At 38.1% G+C, this 22,769-nt stretch overlaps 1 protein-coding gene across 1 annotated transcript in view; it reads right to left on the minus strand.

The window, feature by feature from the left end:
- Positions 1-22,769, minus strand: part of LOC126236673 (TBC1 domain family member 19) — a 169,122-nt gene that overhangs the window by 60,082 nt on the left and 86,271 nt on the right. The window contains exons 7-8 of the mRNA XM_049946160.1: positions 15,710-15,822; positions 3,414-3,488 (exon numbers count right to left, since the gene is read on the minus strand). Coding sequence (XP_049802117.1) covers positions 3,414-3,488; positions 15,710-15,822 — 188 coding nt within the window. The remainder of the gene's footprint in view (positions 1-3,413; positions 3,489-15,709; positions 15,823-22,769) is intronic.

A 22,769-nucleotide genomic window follows, 5' to 3' on the forward strand; every position in this document is an offset into this window, starting at 1 on the left:
TTACAATGCTTAATTTTCAGTTCCTTATGTGTATGATTTTCGTATTTTCCTTCATCTTATCAAAGAAAATTATTTTAGATCTTTTCAGAGTTCTTTGTCCTTAAGAACATTCTGCATAGACTTAGTGGATTTTCTTTCCTTCAGAGGCTTGAAGCACATGTCCTGGCTGTCTGCAATTGATGTCTGCCTCTACATATAAATCACATATTTCTGTGTTTTCTTCATTATACTCTAGTTTCATTCTGAATTTTGTGCAATACCTTCGTTTATTTAGTATGTTTTATTCTAACATTATTCACATAGAAACAAATAACTCATTTTAATCATTCACATCTCAGCATCCTCGAAACTCATTTGACAAATTTTACTTTCAAACCTGAGCTTGTTTCTGATCTCATGCTGAGGTGACAGATGTCATGGGACAGTGATATGCAGATATACAGATGCTGGTATCATCACATATACAAGGCACAGAAGGGCAGTGAATTGGCAGAGCTGACATTTTTATTCAGGTGATTCATGTGAAAAGGTTTCTGATGTGATTGTGGCTACATGACAAGAATTAACAGACTTTGAACACAGAATAGTAGCACAGAATAGTAGTTGCAGCTAGATACATGGGACATTACATTTTGGAAATCATTAGGAAATTCAATATTCTGAGATCCAAACTGACAAGATGTGCCAAAAATATCAAATATCAGCCATTAATTCTCATCACAGACAACACAGTGGCTGACAGCTTTCTCTTAATGAACAAGAGCAGAGACATTTGCATAGAGTGGCCAGTACTAACAGAGAAGCAACACTGCATGCAGTAACAGCAGAAATCAATGTAGGACATATGATGAAAGTATCTGTTAGGGGACTGTGGAAAATTAGATGTTAATGGGCTATGGCAGCAGATGATCAACACGAGTGCCTTTGCTAACAGGATGACATCACCTACATCAACACTCATGGGCCTGCCACCATATTGGTTGGACCCTGGATGACTGTAAAACTGTGGCCATGTCAGATGAGTTGAGATTTCAGTTGGTAAGAGCTGTTAGTAGGGTCTGAACATGTCACAGACTCCACAAAGCCATGGACCCATGTTGTCAACAAGGCACTGTGCAAGCTGGTGGTGGCTCCACTATGACGTGGGCTATGTTTACATGGAATGGACTGCATCCTCTGGTCCAACTGAACCAGTTGTTGACTGGAAATGGTTATATCTGGCTTCTTAGAGACCATTTACAGCCATTCACAGGCTTAATATTGCCAAACAGTGATGGAATTTTTATGGACCATAATGCGCCATGTCACCAGGCGACAATTGTTCACAGTTGGTTTGACGAATGTTCTGGACAATTCGAGTGAATGATTTGCCCACCCAGATCACCCAACACGAATCCCACTGAACATTTATGGGACATAATCAAGAGGTCAGTTTGTGCAAAAATCCTGCACTGGCAACACTTTCACAATTATGGATGTCTATAAAGGCAGCATGGCTCAATATTTTTGCAGAGGGCTTCCAACGAACTGTTGAGTCCATGCCACGTCTAGTTGCTTCATATGCCTGGAAAGCAAAGGTCCAACACAATATTAGGGGGTATCCCCTGACTATTGTCACTTCAGTGTATGATGTGTGTGTTTGTATAACAAATACCTAAATCCAGTTGAATTTTAACAGCAATCAGTCTATGCTCAATTTTAATCATGAAATGGACTCCCACAATGTTCAGTATCACATAGTTCTTCTTTGGCTGTCATTCAAGATTTGCATTTTGCATACCATTATTCCTTCATGAAACACTGTAAAGCTGAAATTGACTTCAATCTTTGAAAAGGCAGTGTCATCTAGAATACATTGGTTGAATAGTTTCCTTTATGAGCAGTTTTATTACAACACATTGTGTTAGAATAAGTGTCACCATTCATTCCCCAGCTGTGATGCTAAGTGAATGTGTCAGAATGAGAATTTGATGGAAAGATTGAGTGTTCCACTAATGCCACCTAATTTATTTCATATTGCTTTTATTGTTAGCTCCAAAAGTCATTCATATTTACTGTTGTATTTAATTCCACTCTCTCCCCATACTGAAACTTTCACTCTGTACAAGCTTTTGTAGCTATTAGCTTTGCTGTGTGTGTTATGGTTTGCTTGGAGGTTGTTATCAGTCTACTTGTTTCACAAAGATATACAGTAATTGAGAAGCCATGTAACTTTTAGGTGGATTGTGTACCAAGTACAAAGATGGAGGAATGAAATATTTTCAGTTCTGAGTTCAGTTTCGTTATGTAGTGTACCAACTACAAAGGGGGAAGAATGAAATATTTCCAACGCTGAGTTCAGTTTTGTCACGTAGTACAAATTATTGATGTGATATGTTATGGAGAACACTATTAGAATCATTGACAGTTTAGGATCAACTATAAAATTTATGATGCACACAATGTGAAACTATGGTAACTTCACAGATAATAAAGAAAAATGACAATATTTATTAGTTATCCCATCATGGGACTGATGACTTTGTAATTTGGTCCCTTTATACCCAAACCAACCAACCAACCAACCTATCCCTATCACATCTTAATCAAAAAAGGTGAATATGGTTTTCTTAACATGGAAGTATATATGAGAGACTGGTTTGTTTACATTTCTTTTTGTACAAAGTCATTAGATAATGACTTTCACAAACATGTTAAAACATATCACATATATGTACAAAAATGTGATATGTATCTTATTATCTACAAAGGTTAATAAATTTGAATTTATATAAATTAGTGCTCTGACAAATTATGGATTACATAGTATGGTAATAGTTTCTATGCTTATTTGCAAATATTCATGTCTGTTTCTGACTTATAATTTCTGTTGTTCAGCTCTCAACAGTTATTTTTATGCCTTCTTTCACCACTTACAAATCATTGAATACTATAATAGCTTGTGGCTATTGCCACCAAGCAACAACTTGTTTTAATGGCCTAAAGCAGATACTTTGAATAGTTGAGATTTCTTTCAGTGAATACAGACATTTATTTACAAGAAAAGATTTTAATTTTGTTTCAAAAGCATCCCCTGTATGAGCACTTAAAAATTCTGGAAATTTGTTGTACCACAGTGAGCCACTGATAAATGGGCTGTGGCATGTTAATTTTAATTTGGATCTTTGTCACTAATAAAAATTGAAAAACTTAAAAGAAGGAGATTGCTTTATAATAAGAACTTATTTAGTTGCTATTGTTTTTATGGGTCATTAATACTACTGTACATTTTAGTATTTCATAAAATATATTTTGGATCATTAACTAACATTCCAGACTATAATCAACATAACTTTTGAAACTTGCTAACATCTATGCTCTCATATTTTGCTATTTGATTATTATCAAGATTAATCTGTGTAGCAGGTACATACCTTAATAATGAGTTTATCTACCAGAAGATCATACTGAAGTACATAGTACTTCAACTCATTGAAATAATCATGATGCTGAAATACAAATAAAGTGCTATTAGCAACCAGGCTTAGTACAAAAGATATAGTTGCAGCTAACCAACTAAGAACTACCTAAGAGGCTAGCAGAATCAAATATTCAGCAAGGAAACATTGTATACACAAGAAATAAATAAATAAATAAAATCAGGTTATATAAAGAGAAATGGCAGTGATAATATTATTCTTAATACAATAGTAAAAGCATATATTTTTGGTGAAAATAATCATAGTATTATTTATCATGTGGAAACATTTCACTTCAATTCTGAGTTCTTATCGGTGTTTTAGGAAAGAGCTGTGAGTGTATCAAACATTTGATACCTTGGGATTTCATTCAGTGCACATGTACTCTTACGTTTATTTACACACTGTTATAATATATAACAAGGATTTATTATTGGCTTCTCTTTCCATACAAGACCAAGAATAAGGCAAGAGACAGAATCATTTGTAACAATACTGACCAGTGACAGCATATGTTTACCAGAGTCACTTATAAAACATATTTGTGTTACTCCCAGACAACTAATTTGCAGAACTTAATAAGATTGGTCATATATGTTACTGTACTATTTACCCCGTGGATGGCTGGATGGAACATCAGTTCCACTTAATGAGGAAGGCCTTGATGAGGTGTTGTCCTTACTAATTTATCTTTCCTCAGTTTAGTAGGGTCATTTTTCAAATGTTTCATTGAGCAGTTGCTTTTTGCATTGGGCTGTGACATTTTTCTTGTTGTGACATGGAAGCTCTGCTTCAAACATTGGTGCAACAGCAGATGGAACTTTCTATAATCAAGCAACAGGCTGTGCCGGCATTGCTCTTACCACCTTCATCTCTGGCTATGTTTCCACTTCCATTCACACCATTTGATGAGGTGGGGGAAGATTGCATATGAACAATATCTATGACAAAGTTTCTATGCTTTCCACATGACAGATGCAGAGATATGTTGTGCACTGTTTTTGTCACGGATTTTTCTTGCTTTGTATTGGGTGCTGAGCCAGTTGACCCCAGTAAAGGAATCTTCTTGGTTGTCTTTTGACAACATACACTCATTATTGTCTTCCTATTACTGCCAAGGCATGCACAATATGGCTGCTGTGGTTGAATTCTACCAATGCAAGATATAGCCTCATCAGTCTTATTGTGCCTTGGCCTCGACTCTCCATGGCCATTTTGTTGTGTACAAGTCAGAAGAGTCATATGCAGATGAAGTCCTCCAACTATAAAACCTTTCCCTTGATGAGGTGTTGTCCATTGCCTAGTTGTATGAGGTCACAACACACAGCTGGTCAGCAGCTGAAAGCATGGTGCGATGTCACTGCAGTGTAGGGAGGCCCAGCTGCGTCCACTGCATCCAGTGAGGACAATGTGGTGGCGGTGTAAGCTGGCTGATTTGGCGGCTTCCATGTAGCACATAAACAGCATTCCAGCAGCCAATTTATGTTGACTTGTGTGTGTCTTGTTACTCCCAACATAATAAATCAGTGTGTTCCCAGCACTGCGGTAGGTCTCCCAATCAATGGCAGAGAACATGGATATGGATATCCAGGTAGTGTCATCATCAGGACCAGTTCCTGATCAGGTATCTAACAAGCTCTTTATCAAGATCTTGGTTCTCTCATGTCAGCTGCACCTGCAGGTGGACACCGGTACAGCAGTTTTCCTGCTTAATGCCCAAACATATTTAGACCTTGGCTCTCCTCTGCTGTTGCCCGTAAACAGCTGGCTATGGGGAGATGGTAAACAGCAAATCCCTTTTCTTGGTCAATTCACACATGATGTTACCTTTAGATCAGTAACTCAGCATGTTACCTTTATTGTTGTTCATAATGCTAGTTCAGCAAACTGTTTCTGGTTTGATGCCTTTCAGGTCTTTAGCTCGATAGTCAGGGACTCCATACAGTTGGTATCTGCCAATACCGCTATCAATCACTGGAGTCTTTGTGCTCTGAATTTCAGGATATTTTTGCAGAAGGCCTAGGATGCTTCAAGACTTAAGAGCCCACATAACCTTGAAGCAGTCAGCTCCTAGATTTTTTTACACTTGGCAGATTCTGATAGCCCTCCAATCCCAAGTTAAGGCAGAGTTGGACTATCTCACATCTCTCAGGGTGTGATTCCTATTTATTCTAATGAAAGGGCCACACCCCTTGGTATGTGATGAAACACACTGGTAAAATGTGACTTTCAGTGATTTTAAGGTCACCGTGAATTCACAGTCTGTGGTCAACACATACCCATTGCCACGCCTGGAAGAGCTATTCACACAGTTCGCACATTTAGAAGAGGCTCAATTCTTCTCAAAACTTGATGAAGCATATCACCAGTTACCCTTGGATGAGGAGTCAAAGCATGTCATGGTTCCTAATAAGTCCAAGCATGTCATGGTTCCTAATATGTCTTTCAGCCTGTATCAATACTAGTTGTCAATGTTTGGTGTGGAGACTGCCCACACAATATTTCATCATTCTCTGGAACAGGTTGCGTCCATTATTATGCAATGTTTCATCATCATTACTGGGTATACTATGAGTGACCACTTGCCCAATCTCTGGGTCCTTTTTGAAGAACTTTGGGCCATGGGTCTGCATTGAAATTTACAGAAGTCTAAATTTTTCCAACAATCTCGTGAGTATTTGGGCCATACCATATTATGGCAAGGTGCCCAACAATCCTTGACAAGTCTTGCCAAGGCCATTATAGACCTGCCACATTCCTCATCATTGCATGCACTGAAAGCTTTCTTGGTTAAATTGCTTATTACCACCAGTTCATTCCCAGGGCATGGTCTCTGGTGTTCGACCAGGCGTTTTCCGTGCTGAAGGACTGCCTCAGATTGATACTGTGTCTAGCTACTTTTGATTCTAACAAAACATTGGTTTTGGCTGCAGAAGCCTCATAGTACAGTGTGCGGGCTGACCTTGCCCATCAAAATGCAGACGATTCAGAATAGCCACTGGTGTTCAAATCCAGAACTCTCCATTCAGCACAAGTCCATTACTTTCAGGTCAAAAAAGAAGTTCTGACCAATGCGTACACAGTCACCAAATTTTATGTCTTCTTGTATGGTACCAAATCCCAGCTCATTACGGAGCACAACCATTAGTTTTGTTATTCAGTCCATCCACAAAGGTACCAAATTAGGTGGCCTACAGGTTGCAGCACTGGTGATTGTTCCTCTCCAAAAACCACTATGGCATCCATTGTCACCCCACTGGATACTGTGCCAATGTGGACATCTTATTCAGGCTACCTATCAATCCAAACCCCAAGTTTGATAGAGACAAGCTTGTGCATTTCCATATGGATGTTGCCTCCTACCAAGTGGTAGATGAATTCCAATCACTAGTACCCAGGTTGGCAGGGCCACAGCATCTCCCTCAGGACCCACACTTCTGACCTGATACATAATTATTTTGTCTTGCACCATCATCTCAGTCTCAGATGGAGTCCTCCGCCTCTCCACGGATGGTGCAGCCCATCTCCCAGGGTGGTCATTCCTGGGAGTTTGTGGCAGGAGGTCTTACTGCTGCTACCTGATGGTCACTATGGTGTTTCCCACACCATAGCCTTGGCTCACAGACATGTGTACTGGCCCAGCATTGACCGGAGCTAGAGCATTTGATGGCTGCATGTCCCCTGTGCACTAGTCAACAGGTGACTCCCAAATCTTTGTTTCTCCCATGGTCTTCAGCAACCCAGCCCTGGGAATGCATCCACGTGGCTTTTGCAGGTCCATTTCTGAATGTGTTTTGGCTGGGGTTTCATTGATGCATTCTCATATATTCCATACATGGCCTGGTGCTCCCTGGAACTATCAAAGTTACTATTTAATCTCTTTCAAAAAATTTTCATGTGGAAGATCTCCCAGTTACTCTCATTTCTGACAATGGACCTCAGTTCCTGATCCAGCCTTTTTGTGATTTCTATGTGTGAGTCGGGCATTCGCCATGTTCGCTCCCTTCCCTTTCACCCTCAATCAAACAGTGAGGCCATGTGCCGGCCAAGATGAAAAAAATATCTGCAGGATTTTCCTGCTGAGAAAGCATTACTATTTTTCCTGTCAGCCTACTGGATGACTCCTATTGGTTCCTGTAGCCCTACTGAGTGTCTCCATGGCTGCCAGCCATGGACTCTGCTACAGCTCCTGCATCTGCTTTTCTTCACCCACTGTCAAGTTCCACTGTATCACACAGGGATGACAGTCAGCATGTGTGGTTTTGGTCAGCCCCCCTGTTGGTTACTGGTACCCACCATGTCAGAACAGATGCCATGTCTACACTCTTCGGATGGTGCCATCAAAGTCCATTCTGAGGTCAGGTGGGCACCCACTCACTTTTCCGTCCATGCCTCCACTTTTGCTGGTGCCCCAGTTGCTGGGTGCTTCCTATCTGCTCGTGTTCAAGCTTCAATTTCTGCCTGCATCAGCACTGCCTGATAAGCTTTCAATGCCACAGCCTCCAGCAGCTGCTATGGTGCCCTTCCAGCAGGCGGACACACCCCTCACTCAATGTCTCCTGTGTGACCTCAGCCTTTGGCAGAGTCACATCCACCTTCCCCATTACTGCTGGACACTGGCATGGATCCTAGCTTGGAATGCCCATCACCAGTCCAATCATGTCATGCTCCCACAGGGGAGCATGGAGTGGCACTTTGCATCTGCCATTTTCATCCATATTTCAAGCTTTCCCCCAACCGGGAGTTTCTCTCCCCTATTACCTCAGAGGCCTCCATCTCTACATTGTGGCCATCCACTCCTGGCTCAGGGAATCAGTGATCCACATAAAATTCCATACCAGCAATCTGGGCACACAGCTGTATGGCTCGTCACGGAAATCTCAAGACACTAGCACTGGCAGAGATCCCCACTCTTGGGTGGGTGTGCAGCCTCTCAGTGGTGCAATCTACAGGCCAGCCAATGGCTTAAATAGTCATGTTTCCTTTCAGCCAATGTGTCCTAGACCATTAAGGTAGCCACCAAAATTCTTTGTGTTCTGGTATCAAAACAATATCAACCAAGTCTGTAAAAAAGATTTCACAGTGTCCTACCTCATGTGGAAACTGAGAGATAATTATCTCTCTATCACATATTTTGTGCTCTTTCAGTAACATATATGAGCTACTCATATGGGGCCATTCTCATAATATCAATAGGATTTTTAAAGTCCATGTAATATGTAAGGCTAGTCGTAAAGAGCAAGGCTGGTTTTAAAGAGCACTACTGCCCTCATTTTACCAGGCTTAGGGTACTAGCAGTGGTGAATCTATTTATCTATGATTATGCGCTCTTTGTCAAGAACAACATGAAAAAGTGTTTTTTCGGGAAACAATTCATGAACATGAGACTAGAAATAAGGCAAACATTGACATCCCAAGGGACAGGTTAGCAACAGAATTTTTAACAAGTTTCATTTCACTGCTTGATCCTTCTCATTTAAAAAAATCAAATTTAAATTATACAGGCTGTTCAGAAATTCCCATTACCAACTTCTAGGACTTGTAGAGGGGAATGAGTAGATAATACTGTGAACTGGAACCCATGTCTGCAAAAATACTGTTTCCACACTGTTATTTGAAAACATGTTGGTAGTGTAGTCTCTTTTACAAGTAATTGAGTAGGTGTGACCCAGTACATCACTTGTTTTACAATTTGACTCATCAATAGCCAAATACTTTTATGTTCTTGTTGATGGGTTCTCTTCAGTGTGATGCAGTATGGCCTCTTCCAGTTCAGGTGTGTGATGTCTCCTTATAGCACCACAGTCATGTCTGCTGACTGAAGGTATCCTTTCTCAAAGCCACTGCATAACTGTGGTGAAAAGCATATGTGATGGAGTCATATGTTGTGGAGAACAATCTTGATAAAGGCAGCTAGCAACTCTTCCATTACCCTGAACTTCATCATTCAGAAGGATTGTGTTGGTGTATTCTGCAAATATGTGCTCAACCATGTTGCTCTAATTCTCACAGACAATGGATGAGGCTCAGACAAAATCACAGAGGTAGGATGGAGACCAACTGATGGCAGACAATCTGACATAACCCGCCACCCCACTATGACTACCCTGTTGCATATCTAACTAGAAAACATGTTTTCAAACGGCTGTAGAAGGGAAACGGCATGTTTCTGGACTTGGATTCCCATTCAAAATGTTATGTACTCACTCCCTTCTACAAGTCCTAGAAGTTTGTAATGGGAATTTCTGAATACCTTGTACAACTGGCTAACAAAAAATTGATGTTACAATATAAAAGAGTTCAATGAAAATGACAATGTTGATATTAATATTTAAGGTTTTTGCTGTATTTGTTGAAGATACTATATTTGTGCATGTAGTATGCATATTAATTTTAATACTTTGATTGTAACTGTAACTTGCTGCTGTATGTGGCCAATGGCAACAAGGAATTTGAATAAAGAATCTGAATCTGAACCATAAGCATTCCTGCCACTTGATTCAGTTTGAACCATTAAATGACAACCACTAATGTTATAGATCCTATGGCACTAGGTGACAATGACACCTGTAGCAGACAGAGCTTGAAGTTTGTAATTTATGCTTGATTTAGTTTCTACATAAGCATAACACTATTTTGGACTCCATTCCTCTGTGAAAGAGATAGATTCTCTCTCTCTGGATTATTGTTGTTGCAATATCATGATGAAAAAGTTGATTTCTTTTTGCAAACTGCTGGAAGGTGCACTGGCAATTTTTGACAGAGTTTATATGGCTACTACAAACTGTAACAATGATGGAGTGGCAAGATGGTCTCCTGTTGTGAATGCACTGTGGAGATTCTCAGATACTCTCATTGCTTTCTTGTTTCCATAGAGAACACTAGCCCATCCACCCAATGGTAACTAGTAACTGTGCCTAGATCTGAAGATTTTGAGGTGCTTCACAAGGAAGATTGTATGAAGGTAATGGCCATATGGCCTCTAACAAACAGATTTGCGGCATTGCTTCCTGCTGATAATGCGACATTGTCCATAGTATTGCCTCAGCAGTTTGAGTAGATCCCATAAAGGGGAAAGACAGGGATTTTAGTACTTGGCAGTTCCAAAGTATATCCCCAGAAACAGTACACCAAGACAATCACTAGAACTCTGACACCATTCCCTACTCTTTTCATAAAATTGGCCCCATTCATGAGGACTCTGCATAGATTTTCATTCGCAGCATCATTCTGAGGTGGCCATATGTTCTGGTGGAGAGTCAGCTGGTGGCCATGCCTACATAAAACGCCATGTAGAAGTTGCAGTAGAGATGGTATACGGTATAACTGATTTCCAAAGCCCTAACCCTGAAAGAGTAGGATAACCATGATAACACTGGAAGAGGATCAGCTGGGTGGGTGCATAATTGTGCTTGAGTTTTCCACAAGAATACAACTCATGTGGAGAGTGTTAAGAGTAGGTATGTCATAAGGATGGACCAGGATACTTTGTAGACAGAGGAGTGGAATACCACTTTGGGACATGTGAGATGGATATTCCCCATTTCAGTGCATGATGAAAGTTAGTCAAAAATGTGATAGAGACTATGGTTAAGATGTTTTAGTCTGCAGTGATATTAAAAAATGAGGAGTGGGCTCCCGTTCAGGGGGATGGTTGTAGAATTAGGAGTACATGCAGAAATATCGCAAGATATCTGGTTGTAGACCAAGTTTGGAGGGTAATGTTTGTTGGTGTAAACATTAATAAGACCTTCAGCATACTGGGCACATGTGACCAGACTGTGTGGGAGAGAGATTTTAGTGTGTAAGGAAGGATATCAATCACAGTGGAGAAACTGTTGATCATTGGCAAGCTTGATTTTGACAGAGTTTTTTTATGACGCCACTGGAGAGCTGAAACTCAATATATAAAAACATGGCATCCAGATGAGTAGGAATGGAGCTGTTGAGATTGTAGGGAATGATGATAGTGTGTCTTGGCTCTGGGTCTAGAGCATAAAGATATAATCAACAAAACCAAACCAAAAGGTGGATGGGGGTACAGGATCTTGGGTGGCTATGAACTTTTCCTCATGTTGTCATACTATCCTTGATCCCTATTTGTAATGACTTACCTTGATCCTGTAAAACAGCTTGCAACTTCACACTTTTGTAGACAATTCATACTTTTTGACTGGCAATCAATCTCTTCCTAATAATGTGGCTAAGGTCTAGAAAATGTTCTCAGAAGTTATGGCGTGGTTCAATGAGAATTCGCACTCAATGACCCTAAGTAAACAAACTACACACAGTTGCTCTCGAATCATATAGACCAACAGAAGATTATTATTGGATGTTACTGGAAAAAGCTGTCAATAATGTACTGTTCCAAATACCTATGCATTCATATGAATAGATGACTTAATTGGGTGCATCGTGTTCTTTCGGACTACAAAAATCTGTGTCTACTGAACTTATCTCTAAGTTTTTTCCAATGATGGAGACATCACTAAATCCACTTTCGTTTTTTGTTTTTGTCCCTTTGTGTATTATATTATTGTCCCCTGAGGTGATTTACCTGTATGAAGAAAAATCGCTTCCGAAGGGAGCACCTGACGAACTTGTAAACATTGTAACCACCACTCTTGTGGAACGAAGAGTTTGTAAAAATTTTGTGAGTACTTTATTGGTTTATGGATTGTTAAAATTTTTGTTTTCGCCTTGGTACTATCACCTGTTTGTGCTGCTTTTCCTGTGACTTGCATATCAGCAACAGCTCATGTTGCAGGCCAGGAGCCACATTGTAAACAGACTAGGCACACTGCCTAAGAGAAAAATCACGAATGTTTTCTATAATTTTTATTATATATTCCAGCATTAGTTCTTTGAAATGGTACTATCATTTTAAATTATTACCAAGCCATCATCAGATCTGTTTAAAAAACAAACAGGAGGACAGTAAAAACCTAGAAAACTAGATTATAAATCAAACTAACTTCTATACACAACTATATATACTTGTATACATCATATAGTAACTCATCAACTGAACAGACCTGGAGAGGCATTCATTCTGTACTTTGTTGGAACTGAAGGTGGAATATCAGAACAAAATAATGATATACAGACAGCTATAGGCAAGTTAAACAAAATTATTCAGAAATGTCTTCAAGAGGAAGTAATAAAAACAATACGTTCATTTTTATTAAACTTAAACTACTGAGGTATTTAGTATTTTGTAAATACAGTTATACGCACAAAGAAAAGCATACATATATAGCTCATTCCACATTGTTTCAGTAGATATGATGCAAATCATCTACAGAACAAGTAACTAATAAACAATGAAATTTAGGAAGAAAAATGATTGACAGCAGCAGGAGTACTGACTAAATATAGCTGAACTTCATTATGTTGGTACACATTACATTTCATAAAGTAAGACGGCAGGTGGCACAATAATTGATAACAGAGAGAAAACTGTATCAGCGTTCAAAGAATAATTGAAATATTTGTGTTCAAGAAATGAATCATAAATGCATATAGGCAATAAAGAAAACAATGAAATTAATAAAACAATGGCAGATGAGATGTATAACGTTATTCAGTGCATGATGAATGGAAAGGCAGCAGGAAATGATGGTCTTTCAAGATAAATGATTAGTGCTGGAGAGAAAACAATACAAGCAGATGTTGCACTATTTACTTAATGTCTCTGGCTGAAAAAAGTTCCCAAAAATTGGATGCTACTATAATGTATGACGCAACCCTATGGCAACCTCTAATGCCCATTGTGCAGAATGTTGTAGATCTGTACTACCGATTCCTGAATCAAGAGCCACTGAGCCACTGTGGGCAATGCTGCCATACATCGGTGGCCCTGTCACCTCACCACTACAACTCATTCCTGTCAACCCATCACTTAAGCCCGCTCCACATAGACAAGTTGTACCAGCAATTTCACACTGCCTGTAATCCATTATACTCCCCCTTATATTATTAAATAATAATTGTATTTCACACATGCATAATTATTTTTTAAATCATTTAATGTTCACCCACCCATAAATCTTAAGTTCCCTATACGAGCAATCCATCATCCCAAGGGAGTTCCTGAAAAACTTGTAAACATTGTAGCCACCACTCCTGTGGAAAAGGGAAAGTTGTGCACGCTGCCACCTGTTTGTAGGAATTTTGGGAGTGCTTTATTGGTTCATGGGATGTTAAAAATTTTTCTTTCAGTTTGGTACCAACACTGTTCGCGGCACCTTTCCCATGACTTGCATACCAGAAACAGCCTATGTTGCAGGCCAGAACTAATTTGTACAGGTTAGTAATTGCAGGCAAGTCACATTTTGCAAGTGATGTCTGCAGCAGCCAATGGAAAGTATGGAAGGATGGTCACATGAGGCTCCGAGACATTTGGACATAGCGTGGGTTCCAAATGAGATGTGCTCTGCTTTCAGCTACCAATCTGACAATGCTCACTCTCCCTTCACTCTTCTATTTTTTTCAGACTTTGGTTTGCAACAGTTCATCTGTGATGACTACTCCAAATAGTTGGTGGCAAGTTGCCTTCCCCAGTTGGGCCCTTTGCAGCCCATACACTGAAGAACAGGATTATTTTTACTTAGTTAGTATTCATGTTCTCATTTGAAGCTATCCTTATTGGATGCCCACTCTGTCACCTATCTCAGCATTCTCCTTTCACTCTCCTACTTTTTCTGGACTTTGACCTCATCGTTAGTTATCTGATTTACTCATCCAAACTTCAGTAGTCTTCTGTTATAATTCATTTCAAAAGCATCTGTTCTCTTCTTGTCTGAGCTGTTTTATCATTTACATTTCACTTGCATATAAGACTACACTCCAGAGATAAACTTCCATGAAAGACTGACTTAACCGACTCAGGCAGTGAGATGAAATTATCACAACTGTCCAAAATTGATTCATACTTTCTCTCCGTACCACTGAGGGCACTGCAAACTGCTAGTGGCCACCACAGGACAAATGCTGGAAAGAAGCTATGCCCTAAAAGTGATCACTGTATCACCTGGTGGGATCCTGTTGCTGACATGCCTGATATTAAGTAGGGTAAGGCAGTTCTCGTTGGTGCTGCATAGGAGCCACATACTATGCTGGCCGATTTGTGGTGACAACTACTACCTCTGACTCAGACTACTCTTGGACTGTGTGGTTCTGTACTTGTTGTTCACCATTTGTGTACCTGGTGAATATGGAATAAAGAATATTAGTAAGTGTAAACCTCAACAGACTTCATAACACTGAAATTTATATCCAGTATTAATGCAGTTCTCTTTTTCAGAAAAGTTTTCTTTCTACTGCCAGTCTGCATGTAGTATCCTCTTTATTTCTGCCACTAACAGTTAGTTTGTTTCCCAAATGGCAAAATTCGGATATTGCTTTCAGTGCCTCATTTCCTAATTTAATTTTCCCAGCATCACCTGACTTAATCTGAATAGTCCACTATCATTGCTTTACTTTTATTATATTCATCTCAGTTTTCATGATGCTATCCAGTCTATTCATTTGCTCTTTCAACTCCTTCACAATTTCTGATAGAATTACAAAATCATCAGCAATTCTGAAAGATTTTTATTTTTTCTCACCAAACTTTAATTCATTTTCCTATTTTACATTACAGCACGGTCATGTACAGACTAAATAACACTTTGTCTCATGTCCTTCTCAACCACTGTCTCCCTTTTATGTCCATTGCCTCTTTTATTAACAATCTGATTTCTGTACAAGCTGTGGAAAGGTTTTAACTCTCTATGTTTTATTTTTGATGACTTCAGAAATCAAGAAGTACTGGTATTCTCTACACAGTTAAATGCTGAAGAATTTGAAATAAAAGAATGAAACTGAAATCTGTCAATTATTCTTTAAAATAGATCAATAACCTAATCTCTTTTCAACACCAGAGTATGTGTGTAGTAAAGAGAACCAATAAATTATGCAACTAAAGAACTGCCATCTGGAAGAGATTAGGTATAGTTTTTCCCAGAACTTAATTAAAATATGATTTGAGAATTATATTCAATCTGCAAAGATAACAATGAGTTAATTGCATCTATAAAAGTGATGTAATTTTTTCATAATAGCATTTGTATTTAAAATGTCATTCCTTGCCACAATAATTATAAAAATAATGTCAATAATTATAACAAATAAAACAATATAACATTATGAGAAGTATCCCATAATGAATGGTTTCCCTAATACAGCTAAAAATAAATTGTACAACTTACTGTTGGTTTTAAACTTGCCCCAAGGACTTGTGCCCACATATGACCTCTCAAGCCCCTTGGACAGCCCTTCTTCAAGAATTCTTGTGCCACTGGAGCATGATTTGATTCTATCACTAAGGAAAAGTAATTTTTTATTAATGTTATGTCTCATATTCAGTGTTACGGATGAAATTCATATTAAGGATCCGTGAGCAGTATTTCAGTGCAATGGATCAGAATGTACTACATGTAAAAAGTGTCAAATATTAATAAATGGGTTGAGTAACTAATGCAACTGAAAATGTGTGGTACCTTATTATATTGTATGAAAATAAAAAGTAATGAATTAACAGAGCAAACAAGCTAGTCAGTTAGTTTGAAGTTCCATGGATGATTTGCATGAGAAATCATAATATTGTGGAACAAGTCATTTTATATTTAGGCCACAAATTATTTTGTTAATGGCTACATGGTGATTATTTTTTTTAAGAAAAAAAGAGAACATACAGATTTGTGTTAAAAATTCCTACCCACTGCCTTTTACACATTATGATAATAAAAATCCTCCTACGCAATAGAAGAAGTTGTCAAGGAGAAACTTCGTCTTTTTTTTTTTTTTTTTCAAAATTTACTTTGCAGTTTGTCAGAAATTTTATAATACAGGGTAAATGATCAAAAATTTTTGTTGCAGTATTGTGCACCTCTTCTTAACCTAATGTGGCATAATGAATGTAATTTTTGCTACTGGTATTGTAATAATGTATATCGCTGCTCCTTTTGAACTACAGTGGATTACTTACAACAAACTTCATGAGGGAATAAATATGCAGTGAAATATTAGTCAAAATTGTCAGTTACAGATTTTGTTAAAAACCTGTATTTGGCCAAGATCACAATTTGGAGAATGTTGATTCCTAGTTTCTATCATTCAAACAGTCATCTTAAGATCTGAAAGTTGCTACAAGTTTACAAGTCAGAAATACTTCAGAATAAAAACGTACAGTGCCTAAATTGAGGGTATACATTACAGTGTTAACATATGTTAACATCTTTAAAGAAATGTCACTGTAAAAAAAAAAAAAAATATACACAGATAATACATGGGTTGAGTAACAAATTCCACTGAAAATGTGTGGTGCCATATTATACTGTATGAAAATAAAAAGTAATGAATTAACAGAGAAAACAAGCTAGTTAGTTAGCTTCAAGTCAATAGCATGAAAACAAATTTACAGTGAAAAACATACCTTACAGTCTTATTTACAGTATAGGTATGTGAAACATTGCACGAATATCAATATCATTGTCATACGTTACATGGGATACAGTCATCATGCCCAACAACAGCGTCAATCAAAGTTAAATGGATCAAAATAGCAGCCAGTTTGCTGGTCCTGTGTACATATGAGCAAACATCATTGTCATATGTGACATGACATAGTCATCATGCTCAACCACAGTGTCAGTTAAAGTTAACTGGACCGAAGTAACAAACAGACTGACTGATACTGTCTATTCTGGCTTATAGGTCAATGAAAATACTGCCAGGTGGCTATACAGTAAAGTGGATTACTACAGTTAAAGAAAGAAAGATATTAAAATAGTAATTTAAAACAACTGGCAATAACTAGTAACTATAGCCATAAAATTTTAACAGTTGTATAATAAAAATAAATAAAATAACATAAAATAAAGCTGGACAGATAGAAGTCATCTACATATGGTGTGATATTATAGCAAAACTAACAATCTCACAGAGAGAGAATTAACATTACTAATATTTTGGTCTTAAATCTTCATTATAAAAGTAGTACCTATTACATATCCAGAGCTAAATGAAATTACATAGGACTACACTGTACAATACGAAAAGCAGAAGACATAGCCTTTATGTATGACAGTGGTTTTCGAAGCATTGCTATCCAATAAATGTTGTAAAAGCTACAAAAAGTATAATATGACACAGAACATGTAACACCCAACTACACCTTGCACAGTCCCAGTATAAGTGAAACTTTTGCTGATATTCAGCATATATACTGGTTGTTTCCTCACTGTGAGTTTTATGTAAGTTGCATCTATGGTATGGTACATATGGCAGTTTAACAATCAAAGCAGGAAAACAATTAATGTAAATATCCCTCTAGTGCAGAGATGCACAGTCTATGGCCAACAGGCTGCATGCGACTTACCATTCATTTTATGGCAGCCTGTCCCTCACAATTTGTTCTTGTAATGTTCTTGTAATTTTTTCCCTTTTCTAACTCATCTTTCATTTCCTCCCAGAAAGGACAGGATGGGCTTTTATAGAACTTTGTTCTTTCAAGCAGCACCAGTATAGATGACATTGGCACAGGGGGGATCCCAATCAAGGTGGTAATAAAGACACAATCCATCTCTAATTAATAATGGATGCATTTACAGACTACACAATTATAATAAATTTCTGTGATATCATCCTATTGCTTCTTTTTCAGGATAATAAAGAAGAATGGTTATGATAGAAGAATGTGTGGCTGCTGTTAGAGCCTCATTGTGTGGTTTATCTTATCTGGAGGTGCAGTCTGGAGGTACAAAATGAGTTCACTTGGAAATTTCACAAGCCAGCATCAACAAGAGAAAGCGTCAAGTTATTTGTCAATCAGTTCCAAAAAACTGCAAAAGTCAAACCCCTGATGAATCATATGGTGGGAGGCCTCCTGTACCACAAGAGTCTGTGTGGCAAATCAGAGAAGCATTCAAAAGAAATCTGAATGTGTCATTTAATCAATGAGTTAGATATGCCAAAATAAATGATTCTGCAAGTTTTAAACTTTCCCTTAAAAGAAAAACATACCATGTTCAGATGTTTGAGAAATTAGACCATGAAGATTACGCAGCTCACCAAGCTCTGTGTTATGATTTGATAAAAGCTGCACACAAAACCAAACACCTCATGGATCACATTTTGTGTACTGATGAGGCCACATTCCACATCTGTGGTAAAGTTAACAAACACAACTGTCACATATGGTATAACAAGCTACCTTATGCTACCCTGGAATGGGAAAGAGACACCAAGAGTCAATGTGTGGCTTGGGTTCACAGACTCTACAGTCACTGAAACTTTCTTTTTTTGCAGAAGAGACAATTACAGGAAACATTTACCTTGAGGTACAGTAGCAATCTCTGGAAACACAGCATCAGCAAGATGGCTTTGGTGACATTGTGGTATTTAAACTGAACAGAGCACTCCCTCATTTACATCTCATACCAAGAGAGGACCTAAATCAAAGATTCAGTAACAGATGGAGGTTCAACAAGACTGTGACCATCACATTCACCTGATTTGACACCCTTGGATACCTCTGCCTAGGGATACATGAAGTCAGGGTCATAAAAAAAACTTAAGGGATCTCTAGGATCTTAGAGCTTGAATCTGAGTTGCAGTGTTGGCTATTTCACAAGATGTGCTTCAGAATTTATTTAGGTCTGCTTGTCAATGATGGGAACTGTGCTACAAAATGGATAGAGGCCATGATGAAGTGTCATAGATGATAATAAACAGCTTTCACCAAACACTGTATACACTTTGAGAATCCCACAAATAGACACTAGGTGTAAATAGTGGTTACATAAATATAAGACAATAGTTCATGAACTGATGTTATTGTGTAAAGTAACATGTGCAGTATTCATCCAACTTGCAGTCTGGATAAAACTGGTAATAAATAAAACTATTAATTATTGCAGCCTCATGGTGTCTGGAATGTATGATATGTAGCCCTAGGTCTATGTTGAAAATTGACTAAATGTTAAAGTACTGCAAATCAGCAGTATTACATATGTCACCGATACAACAAGGAAACATAAAGAAGATGGTGATGTAGGCTCAGGCAGTGTCCTGTCACCCCCAGATTTAATGAAACAAGCATAAAGTCTATACTGATACTACAAGCTTAGTTTCCAACATAAACTTATTGTTTCATAGAATATACGATAGATTTCTGTCTACAGCACAGGCTTGAGAACACAGTGTATCATGATGTGATGTCAACATTAGTGTGTATGGATTATAATAACAATCAAAGCACAAAAACAAGTAGTGAAATCGACCCACAAGTACAATTGTCACGAACAGCCAGTGACACACAAATTACAAAGCATACATGAATTAGCATTAACTTTATGAGAATAGTGTAGCATTTGTACTTAACAAATTCTTACCAAACACTTTGTTCAATTTTGAAAACAACGAACAAACTCTAGATGTAAACAGTAACTTTGTAAATACAAGATGATAGTTGCTGAACTGGTATTCTTATGAAAGATGATGTACTGTAATATATAACACACTTATATCAATTACATTCAGTATATAAAAGATTTTAAGTAGAAATAGTAATTGATATGGAACCCTAGTTACTGTAATACACAATATGTAGACCTATGTCTATGATACAAATTGAATACATGCTAAATTCTAATGTGAAGCTAGCACTATTTGTCAGTCATTGAAAATGGGCATGCTACAAACATGACAATGTAAGTTCAGGCCTTGAGTAAAAGTATCTGATGTAACCTTGAATATCTTAGTTACATTACATTAATACTTGTTCCATACAACACTTTGTAATTATATGGAATGTGTCTGTATATACAGACACACACACACTCTCTCTTACCGAACAGAAGGAGCTGTCTGGCAGAATTCTAAACGTTGTTTGGCATGAAAATGACAAAAGATATTTGTGGCAGCATAATTCACCCCTTTCTGTGTTAAAGTCAGATTTAACTCAAAATAGTGAAGATCATACTTTGTTCTAGTGTTGTAATTATGCACTTTGCTATTATTTTTAAACTGGGATGGGTTATCAATAACAAATTTCATAAATGAATATATGTGTTGTGAAGGTACTGAGAATATCCCAAGTTCCTCAAATAAATATCTGCAAGGTGATCTTGGGTGGGCTCCAGCTATTATTCTGATTGCATGTTTTATGCAATGAATACTTTCTCTCTTAATGATGAATTACCCCAAAATATGATGCCATCTGAAAGCAGTGAATGAAAATAGGCATAATAGGCTAATTTAATGATGTTTATCACCAAAATTTGCAATAACCCTAATAGTATAAATAGCTGAATGTATGAAAATGTCTCTTTAGTGAACCATATTTTTTTTTTACATGGCTGTTAAATATGCTTTCTGATTAGCTTATGTGGAATGCTATTTTAAAATAATGATAGGAATTTATAATGGAAAAGATTAAATATCCACTTCTAAATTATTCTTAAAAACCAAGCCATGGAAAATCCAGGATGGAATGTAACAATATTAGGGAAGGAAAGTTGCTAATCACCATAGAATGGAGATGCTGAGTCATGATAGGCACAACAATAAGATTCACACAATTACAGCTTTCGGTAATTAAGGCCTTTGTCAACAATAAACACACACACACACACACACACACACACACACAAACGCAACCTGCACACACGTCTGCTGTCTCGGACAACTGAAACCACACTGCGAGCAGCAGCACCAATGCATGATGGGAGTGGCTACTGGGTGGCGGTAAGGAGGAGGCTAGGGTGGGGAGGGGTAGGGATAGTATAGTGGGGGTGGTGGACAGTGAAGTGCTGCAGCTTAGACGGAGGGCAAGAGAGAAGGTGGGTGGGGTTAAGTAGCGGAAAGGAGAGAAATAACAAGAAATTAAAAGACTAGATGTGGCGGTGAAATGACAGCTGTGTATTGCTGGAATGGCAACAGGGAGGGGGCTGGATGGGTGAGGACAGTGACTAACCCCACACACCTTCTCTCCTGCCCTCCGTCTAAACTGCAACACTTCACTGTCCGCCACCCCCAACATACTATCCCTCCCCCTCCCTGCCTCAGCCTCCTCCTTACTCCACCCAGTCACCACTCCCATCATGTAGTGATGCTGCTGCTCGCAGTGTGGTTTCAATTGTCTGAGACGGCAGACATGTGTGCAAGTTGCGTTTGCGCAAGAGTGTGTGTGTGTGTGTGTGTGTGTGTGTGTGTGTGTGTGTGTGTGTGTGTGAGTGCAGGCGCGTGTGTGTCTATTGCTGACAAAGGCCTTAATGGCCAAAAGCTATAATTGTGTGAATTTTTTTGGTGTGCCTATCAAGACTCAGCATCTCCGCTATATGGTGAGTAGCAACTTTCCTTCCCTACCATTATTATCAATTCTTAAAAATGTTTGTTCTGGAGTCATTAATATTATTCTAACTGATTTCCACTGAGGACTGTCTGTACTATAAGCGACTATCTTTTATTAATTCTAACTGCGCATCGTGGTCAGAGAGAGCATTTGTTACTGGGTGTACAGTTACATTCCTGCTTTTATCTCCATCTAATAAAACATTATCAGTTGCAGCCCTACTGTTTTTATCCACACATGTTTGAAAGTTAATTACTGAAATCAAATTGTAGGTTTCAAATAGAGTTGCCGATCAGTTTCCCTATCAGAATCCCAAAGAAAATTTACATTGAAACCACATGGACTATTAACTTCTTGCTGCTATCTGACAGATAGCATAGCAAGGAATCCATATGCCTCACAAACAGTTCAAAATTTAGAATTTCCCAGTGAGGATCTGTGTGACTTCTAATTGGACAACAGAAGATGCGATTTATTCTAAAACCTGTCCTGATACAGCAGAAACTGAACAGTGAAAATCCAATTTCAGAGCAGCACTAAAAGGAAAATCTGCTGTTGATTGCTTTGAAGAATTTTTTGATGGTCAGCTATATGAACTTTGTCAGTGAAAGTGTCCAATACACTACACAGAACAATAATCACAGCTATGAGTTATCCAATGTATGCATAAAAAAGTTCATATGTATACTACTCTTCACTGGATACCATACCCTTCCACAGGAAAAGCTATACTGGAATGAAGATGAGGATTTTGATATAAGGTGTATGACAGTGTATGAGTTGTAACAGATATCTGGAAATAAAGTGCCACCTTCATTAGAATGATAACACATGTCTGAACAGAACCCCACCTGACAAAAAGGATAAACTTTTTAAAATTTGTAGTTGATGGGTTTACTGAATAATAATTTCAT

The sequence above is a fragment of the Schistocerca nitens genome, chromosome 1 (assembly GCF_023898315.1).
Source record: "Schistocerca nitens isolate TAMUIC-IGC-003100 chromosome 1, iqSchNite1.1, whole genome shotgun sequence".
Taxonomy (NCBI): Eukaryota; Metazoa; Arthropoda; class Insecta; order Orthoptera; family Acrididae; genus Schistocerca; species Schistocerca nitens.